This window comes from Egretta garzetta, unplaced genomic scaffold, assembly GCF_000687185.1.
Source record: "Egretta garzetta isolate BGI_Z169 unplaced genomic scaffold, ASM68718v1 scaffold51, whole genome shotgun sequence".
Lineage (NCBI taxonomy): Eukaryota > Metazoa > Chordata > Aves > Pelecaniformes > Ardeidae > Egretta > Egretta garzetta.
The window spans coordinates 371,959-391,035 of record NW_009258549.1 but is presented as its reverse complement, the minus strand read 5'-3'; the positions used below and the strand labels follow the sequence as shown (position 1 = coordinate 391,035).

The window sequence follows — 19,077 nt, the reverse complement described above, 5'->3', positions numbered from 1 at the left end:
CAGAGTGACGGCAGCGTTGCCCAAGGGAATGAAGCACGCAGTGGGGAGGAGAGTTGAGCAACAATGAACAAGGGCCCTGGCTGCTTCCCCTCGCCCCCTCCCTGCCCCTCCGATTGGGCAGCCGAGCCTCCATGTAGTGGGCAGGGAACTGTTCTTGACTCCCCCAGACCTCAAAAGCAGAAGGGATGGTCTCTTTCCCCAGTTGGATCACTGTCTGTCAGGGGAAACACAGAAGCTGCATTGTCATGGGCAGTCCTCGAATCTGACCTCAGGCCCCTCTGCATATCCTCGAGGCCAAGAAAGGGGCACTTCTTTCTTCAAAAGCTGGCTTTTTGTTCCCATCTTTTTTTGTGCATCCATGCTGGCTCAATATTTCTTGATATTTAATTTTCATTCATTGCTCCTACCCTGATTATCTGGAGCCTTCCCCGCTTCTTCATTCTCTTCCTCAAGCACAATGCAGGAGCCTAAACTGTTATGGAACAGGTCCCTTGAGGCTGAATGCAGTCCCTCTCGACCTGAAAAACAAATGTTCTTCCACAGTCTCTTTATGGAAAGAAAAAAAAAAACAAAAAAAGCAGGAATAACTGTGTTTACCAGCCTGGTCCACACCTTTCTCTGAGTTCCCAGCTCACCAGTCTTCACTACTACAACTGTCCTGCGAACGGCACATGGACTGTGCCATGGTGCACAAGCCCTAGCCTGGCTGTTCAGTTCTGAATGAACTCTGCATCAGATCAACATTTGACTCTCAGGCACCTCTTGAGCTACTTGGTCTGCTCAGTAAGGCCATTTAGTTTTTCAGTTTTCCATTTGATCCTGCTTCAGATAACCATATTATTGACTCAGCCAGAAATACAGTTTGCCCTAGGAATTTTTTTTGTATTTTATAGGAAAAAACACTTTTGATCTGAAAATCTAAATAGCAAAAAAGTTTGAAGGGCAGAAAGCAGTGAAAGGAAATATCTGAATGTTAAATACTCTTGAAAAACCACATTGGGAAAAAGCAACTGCCCTGTTTTTTCTGACGGTGCTAATTTTTTTGCCATTCTTCCAGGATGCTCTGTAGTTGGTTTAAACTGAAGAAAGAGTTTGCCTTGTTGCTTTTTCTCTTCCCCTTTCATCTCCATCTCTATTGCACCTTAATTCTTTCTTACCAAGCCATTTCAGCAATCCTTGGGGGAAGCAGAGCAGGATAGTAGGTCATATTGTCTTTTTAAAGTCATGACATCACTTATTTGTAATGGAGCAGGAGTGCTGAAAGCAGCGCTGTCTCTCCCTCTCTCAGCAGCGGGAAGTCAGTTATCTAATCTGGTTATACACCCCTACCAGCTCTCCGAGCTGCCTCTCCCCCTTGGCTGTCATCCGAGGAATGCAAGACGTATGTGATCATGCTGTCTCGCTCCATCTATCCCACACACCCAGCACCATGGAAGGCATTGGCTGATTTCAGCTGAATTGGAGAAACAGGCAGAAGTTTCAAGATACTAAGTTCCTACAAGAGGTGAATTCAGTTCATATTAGACACTGGATAATCCGCAGGGAAGAGACTGTTAAATGCCATCCTGCTGCTCAGGGAGCTGCTTCAGTACGTCTCAGCTTGTATGACTATAGGTTTTACGGACTCTCGAAGAAGGTTTTCTGGTTCTTTAGCACAGAAATTAATTGCATGATCTTGATACCACTCCCAGGCCCTTGTTCCTCAGCTAGGTCCATTACCACCAGCAAGAGAGAAGAGAAGCTGTGGGTACCTCCTGGTGCCAGTGAATAGGAGAACGAGCTGTCAGGGGCACTGCGGTGGGTACACCCTCTCCAGCCTCTGCCATCTCCTGTCATTCATGAAAATGAATGTGAGGCCTGACTTTGTTTTCACCTTTGTTTCTTCTCTTCTAACCTTCAGCGTAACGCCCAAAACATAGTTATTAATGTGCTTTAGAGGCCCCAGGATTTACTATTTCCTGCCCTTGACTGAAACCCAGGCAAGCAATGCCATTGCCTTCTCCCCGCCAGCTGCAGGGGGAGAGGTACGGGGCTGAGTGAGGGATGGGGCAGTGGGAAGCAAGTGCAAGGGCTCTCCTGATTTAGGGCCCCGTTTTCTCTAGAGGCGGTGTGGGTTACATTTTGATTATTTGGATATTTTTGCACTACAAGTCCTTCTTGTAGCAATGACAGTCATTCATAAGACTGAATGAAACACTGATCGAAAAGTGAAAATCTATTTGACCTATTCCCATTAAAAACCCTGATGGTTTAAGCTTCTCTTAGTGTGGATAAACCTCTCAGCTTTAAGAAGCAGCTGAGTCTAAAAATACTATCACTATTTTATGCTAAAAATATGGTTCTTAGATTTTTATCCATGTTTTTGCTTTTACTTGCCTTGTGATTTCTAGCTTTGAGAGCTGCAGTGTATACATCTCTAGTTCTTTTCGCTAGAAATATAAAAGCTAGAGAAATTCTTTCAGAAATTAAAAGTATAAGTTTGATTAAATGACTCTAAGGCTAAGATGGGCTTAAAGAAGAATCTTAAAGTGCCACAGGAGTTGACCACATTGCTCTTAGTCCCTCTCAAAATTAATTTTTATCTTCTCACTCCTTCACTGGTCAGAGGACAGGAGGCATTAGGAAACACGGTATATTCAGGAAGAGAAGGAATTATACCATAGGCCTTCTGCTCTGTCAAATTTTTTGCATCACTAGAGGCAACTGATGATAGTAATTCAGGACCTCCTTCCCTACCCTCTCTGCCCTGTCCCAGAGAAAACTAAGCCTTGCGTGATCTAAGGATTTCGTATGACTCTGGGGTTTCCCATATGGATCATAACATATCCCAGGTGGGGGTCTCCTTGGGTGTTGGGCCTGCTCCAAGCACAAGGGGGATGCCACACGGCTGTGCATCCCCAGCACACCCAGGTACAAGCAGAAGAGGGCAGGAGGGACAGAGCCAGGACCTGGACAACCACAGACCCATCAGACAGACTGTGACACTTGTGGGTGGTGGCCAGATGAGTGGAACACTTGCCACCTGTCTGGGACAGAGACTCCCACAAAGCAGGAGATGTGCAGAGTGGGGTCACTGGGATGTCCATGGAGACTTGATGTATGAGAGGAGGCTGAAAGTGTTGAGTTTGTTTATCCTGCCAAAACAGAGGCTAAAGGAGACGGCGGCTGCCTTTAATAAATACACTGGTTTAAGAAAGGATTTCATGACACGGTGCCTGCAGTAGCAAGGGCTTAGACCCTATGGTTCTGGTGGGCTTTTCTGGTCCTATGGTCTGAGTTGACTGATAAGAGCCCAGGAGGGAGAGAGGAGAGCACAGACCTAGCAGGCAAGAGCAAGCAGTGCTTCTTAGGAGTGTCCGTCACCTTCGGGGCGCCTTACCTTCAGTTATTTCCCAAAGGCATTTTAATATATTCAGAGACATCTTTCCTGGCATTGGCTAATTGATGGTGGAGAGGGGTGAAAAGGGTGAAGGGGGAGTGATGAGGCCAAAAGGTTCATCTAAATTTTTATTCTTGTTGTTTGTCCACCCGTCTCCTTCCCACCATTTCCTGCTGTGATGAGGTGGGTCTGTCTGTCCGTCTGACATGCATTCTTCTTGCACAGCTCATTCACTTGTCCCCGCTGCCTGGTTTATTTTCAGGGAATGATTATTCAGTGAACTCCTATGTACATGTTTCTGGAAAAGTCTTGTGGTATAGATTATGACTCCATTGGCAGCATTCTCAGGAAAAAAGTTGTACTTGGCGCTCACAGAAGATAATTGTAATACAAATCATGAATTCCAGCTCCATTGTACTTCCCGTCCTAAAGAGATATTTTCGTGTGCAGCATAAAGTGGTCCTTTCAAAAGGTAGAGTCTGATAGGCCTGTGTGTGATGAGAGGAAAATTAGCCTCTCATCAAATAACTGTATAATTTTTATTCATTATATGCTTAGGGGTTTTTTCCAGTTGAAAGCCAGAAAGCAGTTCAAGAACAGCAACAGCAGTTCTCATAGCTTTGCCACATACAAGCATTCAGAAACCGTGAATAAAGGGAACTGGAGAAATAGCAAGAATGACTCAAAAATCATTAATTTCTTAAATAAATAGTACCTCCTTTTTCTTCTTCTTTTTTTTTTTTTTTTTTAATTGGCTTTTGGAGGCTTTCAGACTTCGTGTTTCAAGTTATTTCCTGGGATCAAAGGTTCAGAAAAGTGCTTTTGCTAGAGCTTCAGTTTTTGGGCAGTCACACAACTTCTGAAAAGAAAATTTAAGAGACAATTCCAGATGCCATCAGAGCTGATGCACCAAAAGGTACTCACACAGGTCAAGGCATGTGGACCTTCAGCATCAGCACTGTCTGAAGACTAGGAGCATGCATCCTAGCTTCAGAACTTGTGAAGAGCAGTTGTGGAAGCTCCCTTGGAGCCACACAGCAACATCCCCCTCCCAGCTGGACCCTCTCCATCCTTTTCTCCCAGACAGCAATCCTGGTACAGGGGGGAAGGTAGGGAGCAGGGTGCCTCCCCAAGAGAAAATGCATCAGGAAGGAGACATGGGCAATTGGGGTGTATAATCTCTAATTCTGCATGCATGCACACACCAAGCACACAGAGCCCCAGCCCCACCCCTGTTCATATCCATGTGATCTGTTTACCCTTCTGCCTGTGCAGGATGTAGGGATTGCTTACTTCCCCCCTGAAATGCTTGTAATGCTTGTAGTGAAATGTGCTGTTACAAGAATGCAGTCTGGTGTCTGCCAAAGTCTTTCTTTCCTTGTACATATTGGAAGATCCACCAAAAAATAAAGCATAAAATCCACTGAGGAATGAATGCAATTTGATTAGACAGTAGTAATTCCTCATCCCAAGTGCCGAATCCCTGACATAGACCAGCCTGTTATTCTGACCGCATTTTGTGTCATGGGGCAGGGGGAGAAAAATAGACACGTAGTCATAATTGGTGAGGAGTTTCAGGAGCAAGACTGGGAGAGTGGAGACCCTTGGTCAGAGCAAAATCAGTGGGTAGGGGAGAGCCAAAGAAGACAGAGAAACCAGGGAGTTTCGGCCACATGAGAGACCCAGTACCCTGAAAGCCACCTGTAGCTCCAGTGCCACCAGTCAACCCACCCTCCCCTATGCCCATGTGGGTGAGAGGGGCTGGTCAGAGTAACTACCAAACTTGTGCATGGGATCCTGATGTGAGTACTCTGCATTGCTTTATGGAAAGATGTATACTGTAGTGGTAGCTCAGTGCTGTGATTTGTGTGATGGGATAATCCCCCAAAACGGCGGGGGGGGGTGTGTTACAGCGCATGGTGAGTTGCACTGAGGAAAGTGCAAAGGTTCCCTGGGAGCGCTAACACCCCCTCTGCCATTTATCATAGAATCATAGAATCACAGAATGTTTTGGGTTGGAAGGAACCCCTAGAGGTCATCTAGCCCAACCCCTCTGCAGTGAGCAGGGACACCGCTAACCAGATCAGGTTGCTCAGAGCCCCATCCAACCTGGTCTTGAATGTTTCCAGAGATGGGGCCTCCACTACCTCTCTGGGCAACCGGTGCCAGTGTTTCACCACCCTCACTGTAAAGAACTTCTTCCTTATATCTAGCCTAAACCTACCCTGGTTTAGTTTAAAACCATTACCCCTTGTCCTGTCACAACCAGCCCTGCTAAAATGCCTTTCCCCATCTTTCCTATAGGCCCCCTTTAAGTACTGAAAGGCCACAATCAGGTGTCTCCGCAGCCTTCTCTCCTCCAGGCTGAGCAACCCCAACTCTCTCAGCCTGTCCTCATAGGAGAGGTGTTCCAGCCCTTATGTGTATGTGTAGTATACATGCAAATGGGAGTATGTATGCAAATATTCCCCCCAAAAAGTCTAATATAACTTTATGTCTCCCTTTTAAGCAATAACCAGCCTGAGTAGCTTTTAGTTAGGTTATGTACAGATGAGGGCTTAGAAAGTTCAGCAGCTCAAAAAAACCCAATGTGCTTGTTACTGCATGGACACACTAAGCCTGCTTGGTTTAAAAAAAAAAAAAAAATTAGCTACCATGCCCCCAAAACACAAATCCAAAAACCTGTCTAGCATCCCTATTCCTGCATTCCTGTGCCGCAATAAAGATGAACTGACCCTCATCTTCTGCTCAAGGAGCAAACTGGAATGCTTTCCTGGGGTTCCCCCTTGACATGCAGGGAGAAGTTTAAAAAGGACATCTGCCAGACACCAAACTTATCACAGGATGGTTGAGGTTGGAATGCACATCTGGATATCTCATAGTCCAATAACCTGCCCTGAGCAAGTTCACCTGCAGCAGGATGGCCAAGACCATGGCCAATACAAGTTTTAGTATCTCCAGGGATGGACATTCCATAGCCTCGCTATGTTTTCATTTTGTGCCCATTGTGCCCTGTCCTTTCCCTGGGCAGCACTGAGAAGAGTATGGGTCCATCTTCTTTACTACATCCTATCAGGTTTTTATAGAGTATTGACAAATCGTCCCCTTATGCATCAACCATCAATGGCAGATGCACAAGACGGGGAATGGAAGACAAGTCAGTAGCCTGGACAAAGCTATGCAAGGATTAAAGCGCATCTCAGCCAGAATATGAGTTAAAAAATCATCCTGTTGCTGCACATATGACAAATCCATACTGGAACATATGAACAGCAGTCTTATATGCAAGGCAAGTGGCCTTCCATCTCACTCAACAATGGTCAGGTCTCTGCTGAAGGATCATGGTGAGTTTGGCCATTACAACTCAAGAAAGTTACAGACCTGTCAGAGAGGATCCCAGTGACAGCAACAACATTGATCACTATGCTGAAAAACGTTACCTACAAGGAAATCTTATAAGAATGGGGTTGGTTATGTCTAAGGAAAAAAAGGAAGAAGGAAGGGTAAGTCTTCAAGTAGTCAATCTTCAGGTTCCGCAGGAGAGAGTAATAGACAAAAAATTAGTCTTAAAAAGTAGGGTGAGAGATTTAGGTTGGACATTCTTTCCAAGGTTGTTAAGGCACAGATTGCCTGAGGAGGTTCCTCATCTGTGGAAGATGCAAGAAGGTTATGTAGTACCTGCACACAGTGGCAGAGGTAGAGATGATCCTACCTTAGGAAAGAGACAGACTATGTGATGAAGTCCTTCCAAGCCAACTTTCTGTTAGTCCATGAAAAATGTTTAAAATCCACCTTGAGTGCGTGCCTTCCATGAAGCTTTAAAAGGTATGGCTACCAAGCCAGGCATTTCTATTATCACATGATTTAAAATTACAAAATCCTCCTTGTTTTGTTATCAGCAAACGGAATCAGAACCTTTAAAGTAGCTCACCAAAAAGATCTCCAGCATCTCCACCGATGGGAGAAAATGAGTAGCTTAAGATTTAGTCCAAATGATATGGAGAGAATTCTGAATCTCAATACCTGAAATAGGCATTTTTAACAGAACTATCTTCAAAATATCTGTGGGCACCTTCCCAAATCTGGGCCTCACAAAGGTACAAAATATTTCTACTCCCACAGTCTATATTACGTTATTCTTCAAGACGGATTGTGTCGCATTTGTCACACATGGTTCACTCTTGCCCTAAATGTTTTTGCAGCCACTGGCACCATCGCAAAGCAAGTGTAAAACGCCATCAGCCTAATGTAAGGCCGCCTTCTGTTCGATGAGTCCTAACACAAATGACTCCGCAAGGCCTCGGAGAGCTGGGGTCTCCTGTTTTATGCATAGTTACCTGTCACTCTATATGCACGGGCTGCTTTCAAAGGACTCTTTGTCTGCAAGGTAAACTCAGGCTGGAGATGATCTCAGACTTTAAATCCTAGCCAAGGGAAGTCATCGGGCTACAAAACCCACAAAGTTAAAAATACAGGGAGCACTGGAAAATCAACAGGAAACAATTTCTGCTGACTGAAGCTTTCAGCCTTCTTCCAAACGCCAGCTAGCAGCGGCCTGTCAGATGGGACAAAGCAGCTACATGAAAGCAGCAGCGGTCCTTAACTTAGTCCATTAAAGCAGGAGCGAATGCCAGGAAAAGATTAGGATTGTCCCTCAGCTGTGATTGTATATCTGGATGTTTTGGGGGTGAGGCAGCTGAGTCCCGCAGACCCTCTTTCCACTCCTCCCTCCTTGCCAGGGTGTCCTGGACAATGGTTGCCAAAAGGGACTTCTCCCTTCTGGCTCCTGACATCAGCAGGCCTGAAATTGGTCCTGGCAGTTTGGTATGAAGTGCTTACCAGCTCTGGCAGCTCTGGGGATTCCCAGGCCCGTTTGGACTCAGGTGTCTGAAGACAACTTTGTTTGGTCTGACTGCCTTGGGGCAACGCCTGTCAGACTGACTTAGTTAGATTGTAAGTGCCACCCATCAAATGAAGATTGCCCGTTTTCAACCCCAGCAAAGCAAAGTGCTAAACTCTTTCATACAAAACCATTATGGAAAAAGTCATGGAAGAAAAGCATAAAAACCATGAAAACACAGACATAAAACTTTCTTCTCTTGCTCTGGTGTTCACATCAGATGATGGATCCCTCAGCTGCAGAAGCTGAAGTTCCAGCTCAGTAATGCTCTGCTTTCAGAGTGGGACATCTCTGAGGCATACCCAGACACAGAGGTAGGAAAACCATCCTTTAATCTCCCCAGTCGATAGAGCCTCTTGAGCACACGTGTAAGCTAGCAAGCTTGCCTTGACCCACTGGGGACCTCACTGGTGGTATCCAGAGCATTTGCTCTTGCTGAATTTGTTCAAGGTGGACTCCCCCTCCCTACATCTACTGAGATCTTTTTAGATGTATGAAATGCAGGTACCTTCTAGAGGTGCATATTTTCTTATCTCTGATCCACTATCATCAGTGAAGAAGCATGGCTGTGGCCAAGGTCACACTGTGCAATCTTGCAAGAAAAGCCCCCCAGTCACCTGAACCACTGCCATTTCCTCTGTGTGTGTGTTTGTGTGTATGTGTTTGAAGTAGGATTTATTTCTTGGCAACAGAAATTTTTCCCCTCCTTTCATTGTAATTGGGAGTTACAATGACGTAAGATCATGTAAGGGTGTTGCTTTAAAAAGTTTACACAGGGCCACAGACATGAAATCTTATTACATCATTGGGTCACTATTCCACGATCATTGCTTTAAAATTGAGTAGATTTTAAAAAAAGAAAGTTGGCAGTGATTTTTTCATTTGTCGTCTGGTCTCTGAGCCTTTACAGGTGCACTAGTTCTCCATTGGCAAGTTTTTTCCATGCGCTCATGAGGACAAAACATGCTTTTTTTTTTCTTTTCATTTTCTTTTTCTTATAAAAGTTGTTTCTGACACTATCGTTTGTGTCCAGATAGTAGAAGTATCAGAAGAATGTTAAATACTGCAAGAATATCAATAAAATCACAAGTATTAGCAATACCATCTGACTGCTCCGATATTAGGTAGCCACTTGTTAGACGATGATTTTACTGCTGCCCAGCCTCCATCATACTAAGTCTGAAAGAAACGCATTAACAGGAAGGGGGAAAAGAGCTGTTCAAAGACAGAAGACTGAAATGTATGTTTCAAAACCTTAAACCTGATTATTTATATATACAGGTACTAATTTAACATAGGGCTCTGAATCTATACAGGTATGTTCACATCATGCTGGAAAGGGAGGACCAGCATGGCACAGTAATAAGCTATTCTAATCTGGGGTCTACTGATGTGCTCATAAAGGACAGAATTATGATTTGGAGCCCACGTTGAGCACTGGTCAGCTAATCCTGCCGTCCTCCTCCTCCTGAGAGTGGCCTGAGACCGTCAATCTTGCCGGCACTCCTGCCTGAGGGGCAGCAGAGCCAGCGGCCAGGCGGGAGGATTATCACACCTCTCGCCCAGTTAATCGCTCTGATTTGTGTCTTAACCTTCACTGACACCCACTGCGGTCGTAATCGCCCCTGTGCACATTGGCTTTTGCCTCCCATAGCTCAAATATTCCTTGCCAACCTTGCCAGCCTTGCAAGTCGCACCTCCTTGTATAAAGTGTATTAATAATTAAGCAATACTGTTAATAGCCTACCCAGCTTTGCTAACCATTTAATAGTTTAAAACTTAATAAGTAAACTGCATCCGGTACATTTCTCTGCTTATCACCTTCCTGCAGCATAATGAGGTGCATTAGCTATTTAGGGAGGTTTAAATCTTTTGTATTAGGTTTATAGCTGGCCAGTGGCACGACAGCAAACTCAGACATAATTCTAAATGGATGTTTCCAAGTGGAAACTTGGAATTTGGATTCAAATGACCTTACCTCTTTTTATTATTATTATTCTTTCCTGTATGAGTTTTTCAGCTTGCTCATTCTTAATTCCTTCAGCACTTATTACTGCAATAAGGCTAATCCTGTATACTTGTACACCCCAAGTGTGGGAGCCGTAAATACTTCTGCAGTCTCTCCAGGGCAAATCAGCTGTAACTGGATCTCCCATTGCCTCACAGAAAAAAAAAAAGAAAAAAAAAAGAAAAAAAAGAAAAGAAAAACAAGGAAAGGCACATTCCAGCCGAAGAAGATTCTGCATCTGTGTCTGCGTGTTTGTGTCTCTGCTGCTCTTGAGTAATGTTCTGTCCTTTTGCTCCACTGCAGGCTGAGTTCTCCGAGCTGAACCTGGCTGCTTATGTCACCGGGGGCTGCATGGTGGACATGCAGGTCATGAGGAATGGCACCAAGGTGGTAAGGTGAGGAGCACCAGTCTGCCTTGAAAATCAGGCTTTCTGGAGCAATGTTGGGGCAAGCGGGATGACCTGAGGGTCTGACCAGAATCTGAACTAGAGCAGTGCAGTCCTGATGACTTCAAGGTTTCCTAGAAGAGGTGGAAAGACTGACCTGACTCTGGTGGTTTTGTATCAGGTCTCAGTTGCACATTATGCCATACAGTCATTGTTTCCAGTCTACAACCTTCATGCAACCACAAATGCCTCCTTTTCAGGTTCTTTTTAGCCTCAGGCCTCCCAGTTAAAGGGACAATGGATCTTCCTTTCCCTTGATTTTTCTCTACTTCTGTATCAACTAACCTTCATTGTAAACAGTGGCTTGCATTCATTAGCCTACCTGTGTCAGGTTCTGATCCCGGTGGACTACCCTTGCAAGAGCCACAAAGCCTTTCCATGATCCTGATCCTCACAGCCTGATTTGCTCCTGAAATACGTCCTTTTTTGCCAGAGCTTCCCAATGCTCCAGTCTTGCCCTGCGGTCTATCTCAGAGGCAATATCATATCTCTGATGGGCATTTTTGTCCCTACTAGAAATGCTTTGTCATTGGAAGCAGACTCTTTTCCTGAGCAATGCTTGCCCAATCACGCACCCAATTCACTTTCCAAAAAGTATTGCTCCCCTTCTTTCTGACACCAGAGTGCCTGTAATTTGGAGTTAATGTTAGATGCGTTCTCACTGGTGCTATATAAAGAGCAGTGTAAGTTGTCACATCTGTATATGACGGTAAAATGCCTCTGTTTACATAGCCCTGATACTACCTTTAACCCTTTTATTCCCAAGCCTACATCTTCGTGAGTTTCTGTCATTACAACCTCTAACACTGCATTTCATCTTTGATACAATAGCTTTTCTTTGTCCATGTTGAAATCTCATTGCTATTCCCAATCTATTTTTCTAGCTTCCCTACTTCTTTTTGTACAATACTTTTGTGCTTTTTGATGTATACAGCGTCTCCAAATTTAATATTGTTCACACATTTAATCAATGCTTTTGTCTGTTTGCTTCTAGTTCAGAAATAGAGATAGACACATAATATAGCATGCAGGGATATTTCTGGAAAGGATTATTAGAACAGCTGAAAAATGGTGATTCTGAGAATGCTGGCCTCAGTTTAACTTCTCAAGATGTCATTTCCAGTCCAAACAGTGCACAGCAACACTTGTCATTGTCAATTAGCTATGACTGTGGTCCATCAATTCATTTCAGGTCTTGACAGCTCTTAGGACGTCCACAAATCTCCATTCGTTCTTTGGTACAATTTCACAAGCCTCTGCTAAAAATTTTTAAGGTTGAGTCTGTTACATCCATTTGCTTTCTCTCGTCCCACAAATGTCTGTTTCTCAGTGAAACAAAGCGTATGTCCCGTGAACCAGCCGCTGGAGCATCCATCAGACAGTGTGCCGTGTTAATGCGTTCTTGTGTTTGCTTGCTCACGACGCTGGAAGGTTTCCCAAGAACCATTTCCTAGGTTGATCACATCTTCATTTTCCTTCCCATGCCTTTCCTCCCAAAGCCATTCATACATCTGGCAGAAAGATCTTGAGCTATTAAGCTGAAACTGAAGACAAAATTTATTTCACAAGAGTGTCTGGGGCATAGTGTTCATGTTTCTGCTCACAGTAAATACACAGGTATCACAGCTAGCCTTTTTGCATGGATATTTATATATGAAAATGCATGTTTTTATGGGTGGCGTTAGTTCAGGTTTTTTGTTTTTGTCTACGGGTGTTTAAGGACACATGCATTTGTGTGGTGGGAAGTGGATTTGGCAAATACATACTTGTCTGGATACCCAATTTATATGGCATGTGTTGTCCGTGGTTTGTTATAGCCCTTACAAGCACCAGCCATTTGTATACAGCCTGTGCTGATGTCCCCGTCTTGCTCAGCTCAGCGAGTTTTATTGCTCAGGCCAGCCAACTCCCACAGCTACTCCTACTAATACTTTAGAAGTTCCAGAAATAAAAACTCTTCTTCACTTTAGAAGCTGAATTATGGCGCGTACTGCTACTGAGCTGTGTGGAGGCCTCTCAGCCCATCCACATGGGTTCAGTGTGCTTCCCACTCCCTCCAAGTCCCACCTTCCCACCCACAGCCATGTCCTGCCTGGCCACAAACACCCCTCGAGGTGCCCAGACACAGGGAGACGCCATGCGGGACACCTTCGACTCACACATGTGCACCAACCCTGCTGCTGCTGACATCTTTTTTCCATCACTTATTAGGCCTCTATTAATTATTAAGCAAAATATTGAGTCACAAGTCAGAATATTTCTAGATGGTGAGATGTAATACTCACCATGGTTTTTGAATACTCAAAGTCCTTGGAAATCCCACTGACAAGTTATGGGAAGGAAATACAACAGCATCTTGCTAACAAGCGCATTTGGGAATCCCCCCCTGCAGGAGACCTGTCTTCTTCACACTCCTCTTCAAAGCAAAGGCAACAGAGTGTGGCAGTTCAGTCGAAAGACAGTGAGTATGCTACAGAGCAGTGGATTTTAAATCAATGAAATAATAAACTTTGAGAGCAACATTATCATCACCATCATCATCATCATCATTATCAACAACAACAACAACAACAACAACAATAATAATAATAATAATAATAATAATAATAATAATAAAGCAACCACTGGGCTATTCTCTCCAGTTTAAAATTATGTTAACTGATAAACTATCTAACAATCTATTAGCCTATTAAGTTGCAGCAGGTCTCCTCGTCCTTTCTTTAAACTGGGGACATCCTATTGCACCTTTAAAGCAAAGCTCTTCCTTTGCTGATCCCTTGATCCTTTCTGACACCCTGGAGTTAAGGCATTCTTTTAGACCCTGTGCCAACTGACTTGGAAAGAATTGTGGTTCTTTTACCTGGAAGATAAATCCCCTAGTAAGAAGGTATAACAGTCCTTGAAGCCCAACACTAACCACTTGCCTCAGGCAAATTTTTAAAAAAATAAAAAGGAGCTTTAGAAGCATTATTGTCAATTAAAGAGAGCAAGGAACTGGAAGTATACAGACCTCCATGACTACTAGCCTGTGTACCTTGAAACAAGTAGCTACAAGTAAGTTAGCAAACAACATAATTGAAGCCAAGCATTACTTTGCTTGCCTGATTTTTAAAACAAGTGTGGCTTCCAGAATTTAACTTTACAGCAACAAAATTCTGGGTCGCCACCTCCTCTTTTTTAGCTACTAAGTTCTGCACATCTGTAGGACAGAGTGAAGGGTTTTGATAGTCTCAGTGAAATGTGCTACTGGAGAGAGAGAGAGACTATCATCTAACAAATCTAAAAAACTGCATGTTTTTTTCCTGTGCCCGTTCCACCATGGTATGCGATGGCTCCATCAGCCTATTCAGCACATTTTCTTCGGAGTCAGAAGAAAAAGAGTTGTCCATGGAGTATCTTGTGCAGTCTCTAGCAAGCACTTTCCTATTTCAGTGCCCTGCAACACCTGCCCTGACCGAGGAGATTGCAGGGGGATGAGCTGGGCACTGAGAGCGGCGTTGGGCTCAGCCAGGGCTGGCGGGAGGGAATCTCCCACACGTTGGTCCTTGTTACCCCAGCACTTCTTTGGGTAAAATTGGAACCAGAGCTTCCCCAGTGAAAAGTTAAATATGGGAAGCAGGAGGTGGCACTTATTTATCCCAAAGGATCCCTCACCAACTTAGGCATAGTGATCCCTTCAACAGAGATATGGAGTAATTTCTGGGGTTGATGGCTGGACTACTAAGCAGTGTGAAAAAACAAGCGTGGGCTGATGCCTGCTTTTAAAACACTTGGGCGGGTTCTTCATCCTCCTTCCAGCGCACGCAGAACCTCCCTTTGCACAGGTCTACACACACAGAGACAGAGTGAACTGGCTGGAATCTAATTTACCTTAGGAAGCTCTTGGGCTGTGTCACCTTTACTGGTGTTAGACGTAAGGAATGGGATTTTCATTTTCACTTGTCTTCGTTTCTCTGAAGGTCCCATCATACCAATGTTTCCACAGTGCAAAGAGGCCGTCAGTGCTGGCGTTGCACCCACTCTGAGGTGCATTTATGCTTTCAGGATATTATAAAAGTGTCTTAGTATAAATGAGAATTTGGGCTGTCTCTGCTTCTGACAACACTTAGACTCCCAAACGATGATCTCAGCCTCTGCATTAGATTAAATGCAGTCCTGTGTTTGCCTTTTGGGCTTTACAAGCCTTCAGCTATTAATTCCAGTAGATGTGGGAATAAGGCAGGGATATGTTGAAAAACTGGACAGCTTTCTTACATGGGGAATACTAATGTCTTTGGGAGCATTTCAGACTTTTAAGGATATAAATTAATCATGCACCAGACTGCTCTCATCTCCTGTCTCCCTGTGGAGCTGGCTCTTTTGCCATTGGGGCTGATCATCCAGGGGGAGAAAGCACATTTTTTTTGTGTCTGCATGGGACCTACCACAGAGGTGGCCATACCACTTACAGCGTGGTATGCAGACTGACTGTAGTAGCACAGTACGGACAACAGCTGATGGACCGGCAGATGCCCAGGGTCTGAAATGGGGAAGACCCTGCTTGGAGTAATGGCCCTGGCAAGGGGGGAGGGGTGACAAAATGGACAGCAAAGCATGGAAGAGCTGAGCACTGCAGACAAAGCCTTGCTGTGGGGAAGGATCTCTGCCATGGAGTTTATTCCTACAGACTTTGCCTGCATTTGGCCAGTCTGTTTAAGAAGGTGCCTGGCTCACCCTGGATGGTGTGGCCTTGTCACTCACAGCTGTGGTGGGGTCAGTGAATGCTCCGATTCCTCCATATAAGCCCATTCAACACTAACTTTCCCCTTGGTTCCAGTTGATTCAGTGCTTCTACCATGCCCTGCACCCTGGTAAGAGGACAGCAGCCTGTTGAATCACCATCCCAAATAGACCAGGACCTGAAAGTGCTTTTTTTCCCAAAGCATAATTCTGCACTGCAAGCCGCAGTACAATCACAGCACGAAGAAGCAAATCCTTTTACATGGGAGGAGCGGGGAAGAAACCGGCCAGCCCAGCAGCAGGTGTTTTCCCGCTATTCAGAGCTTGTGGACCCCAGGAGATGTGTACTCTGGCTAAAAAAAGAAAGATCTGCCTGCTCCAGGATGCAAGACTCTTTAAAGTCCAGTGAGGACACTGTCCTCTGCCCACTGCACCTTTTCCTGTCCCAACAGGCTCCGACAGCCCGCAGGGCCATTGACAAGCTGCTCCCTGAAAAAGGCACGTGGGTTTTCTAATCTGCAGAGGCCATGCTTTCTCACCACACAGTAGCTGCACATCACCAGGCGATGGATATTTTCTTGTCTCTCAGGGACTATTCATTCACAAGAGTTGGTGGTTTCTTGCAGTTCTTCTATAGGGATTATATCCAGGGAGGTCATGGGAGTAGCTACTGTCCCTGGATATTTGATATAGGACATATTGGTAGGCAGCAGGTCACTTGCCAGTTTCTCGTCTTGTAGCAAAGAGGAGCTCTAGGCTCTGCCTAGTCCCTGTCTTTTTAAAATTTAACTCTTGATCTAATTGGAGTCTTTTTTAGAATGTCTTTTTCTGTTTTTTTGCTGCTTCCAAGGCAAAATTCTGAAAATTTCTGTGAAGATGCAGATGGGAGAAAAAAATGGGAGAAACCGATTGGGAGAGTTAAGGTTTCTAGAAGCCAGATGGAAAAATATGTTGAGCGCATGGTTCTCCCAAGAGTCATAGAATGTGCCACATGGTATAGTACAATATGTCCTATATATTTAACACTGAGCAACATTTGGACAATATTTCTGTATTGATGGCATGGCAATCTGTAAATGTAATGGAGAAGTGTGTGTAACAGCATGTAAGCTTTTGAAAGTGCACTTTAGGCAAAAAATCAACGTGCCAAATGACCACTTCCCTTACTGAAATACCCTGCAGAGACAACAGGCTGGGACAAGGTGTCAAATAGGGTAGACCCTGGCAAGCTGCAGTTACATGTGAAGCAATTTAACACCTCCAGTAAACATTTATAAACCGAGAAATTATTCCCATATGGGGGATGATTTACCATCATCTTTCACTAATATCTCCCTCCTCTTCACCTGCCCATCCCCATCCTCTTTGTTTTTTGAGCAGGAGCTAAAAAAAGAGAAGTTGGGGTGTGCTTAGTTATGCATTTATTCTCAATTGCTTCCACCTTGGCTCCTGCTGCTACACAGCTGCTTGGAGGCCTGCTTCTCCCTTCGGGGTTTACTGATCTCCCAGATGAATAATGTCCCCCTTCACCTCCCCAGCAGCTGGCGCCCAGCCGACGTGCAGGCAGGATGCTGGCAGTTATTGGGAAAACATTTGGCGTGCAGGCAGCTGCCAGAAAGCAAAAGTCACTCTGAGCAGACCAGGGTGGGGAGCATCTCAGAGACTAAACTACTCCCTGGCCCTTTTCGCATTTACAGTAATTATTTCCAATAAGAAATGTGCTGCCAGGGCCTAGAGCACTCATTAATTAGTTAATCCTGGACTGAATGCAAGAATGATTAAAAACTGTTGTAGATTCAGTCTTATCAGTTCTTTTTAGATTTTTTTTTTTTTTTTTTTTTTCCAATCTTGCCTTAGTTTGTCTCCTTTCTACATGGGTTTTTACTAAGGCTGCTTCCAGGGAATGGCAAACAGAGAAGTGAAGGGTCAAGTCCTGCTGCACCTGCACTCTACTGGTCAAGACGGATCTTCAGTAATGACCTGATATTGGGACAGAGTGCGGCCTCAGCAAGCTCATGGGTGGCAACAAGTTGGAGGGTGGGGAGCGATAGATACGCCAGAGGGCAGAGCTGCCATTCAGAGGGACCTCAACACCCGGGGAAATGGGCCAACAGCAGCCTCATGGAGTGCAATAAGGACAATCCCAAAGTCTTGCAGTGTGGGAGGAATAACCCCAGTACTGCGGTGGAGCAGCTTGAGAGAAAACAGCTCCGCACAAAAGGACCTGTGCGGATCCTGTGTGCCCTTGCAGGGAAGAAGCCCTGTGGCTCACTGAGCAGTATTAGCAAGCATGTGGCTAACGAGACACTATTCACATCTGGAGTACCAAGTCCAGCTGTGGGCTCCCCAGTACAAAAAAGGCATGATGAACTGGAACGAGATGAGTGAAAGGCCACCAAGCTCACTGAACTGGACTAAAGACACCCAGGGAGAGACTGAGAGATGACTTGGTTCAGTCTGTAAGAGGAGGCTGAGGGGGATCCACCTACAGCCATCAGGCAACTAAAAGGAGGATGTGGAGAAAATGAAGCCAGACTCTTGGTGAAGGTGTGCAGTGAAAGGAAAAGAAAAAAACAGACACAAGTGGCATCAGGTGAAATTCTAATTAGATGCATTTTTTTTTTCAAAAAAATTCCACAGTGAGGGTGGTCAAATACTGGAAACAAGTGCCCAGAAACGCTAGGGGGTCTTCATCCTTGGGAATATTCAAACTGGTTGGACCAGACCCTGATCAACCTAATGTCACTTTAAAGTTAGCCCTGCAATGAGCAGGGTGTTGGGCCAGATGAGCTCCAAAGATCCTCTCTGATCTAAATTACTCTGTGACTTTATTCTGTGATGCTGGAAAGTGTTTGGATCATCTTCTGTAACAGCTTTGGGTCATAAGCATTTTGAAGGCAAGCTCTGTTGGCAGGTGTGGTTGTTATCACTTTGAGGCATCATCTGGGTCCACATGTTTTTCCTTGTCAACGATGATCAGTTTACAAGTAAAATATATGGCAGACTTAGGAGACTGCCACAGTACAGTTCAGAGAGTGTGACATGTGATTTTATGGCTCATTGACCATTGGTCTGTGGCTGGCAAGCAAATCAGAGCATCTTCCAGGGTGTCCTCATCTGCATACAGCGGTACTGGTTCTACTGCAACCATGATTCCTGGTTCTTGCTGCTTTTGCTACACTGATCTCCCCCACACCCTGTGTTTTTTCCCCAGCCATTCTCTATCACAGTGTCCCAAAAGCCGCGCTGCTCCTCTCCTCCAGCCTGGTAAAGGGAGATCATTCTTTGTTCTGTGTTGCTTTCTTGTTTCTCTAAAACCAGCTCTGTGTTACTTTATTCATATAAGTAATCACATTAATTCTTTCTTTGAATAACTTCAGCAGGGTTTACTTCTTTCTGTGGAAAATACAACATGAGGTTTTGACTGAAATGAGATTTTTTTCTTAGCAAATTTCCCATTTTACTGTGACATCCAACATAACATTAAGCCTAACATCGTGATAAGTGAAAATGTCATAAGGTGAAACAATGTGATAGGTGAAAATAGGACTTCATATTACTTTTCAGTTATGTAATAACAATACTTTTACCACCCAAGTAAAGCACCAAAAGAACTTGCTCCTAT

At 44.6% G+C, this 19,077-nt stretch overlaps 1 protein-coding gene across 2 annotated transcripts in view; it reads left to right on the top strand.

Moving 5' to 3' along the window:
• Positions 1-19,077, top strand: part of SYN3 (synapsin III) — a 186,641-nt gene that overhangs the window by 15,040 nt on the left and 152,524 nt on the right. Inside the window, exons 3-4 of one of the 2 annotated variants that reach the window (XM_009647800.2) lie at positions 10,591-10,682; positions 13,434-13,436. In XM_009647800.2, coding sequence (XP_009646095.1) covers positions 10,591-10,682; positions 13,434-13,436 — 95 coding nt within the window. The remainder of the gene's footprint in view (positions 1-10,590; positions 10,683-13,433; positions 13,437-19,077) is intronic. The other variant, XM_009647801.2, reaches the window with a different exon arrangement.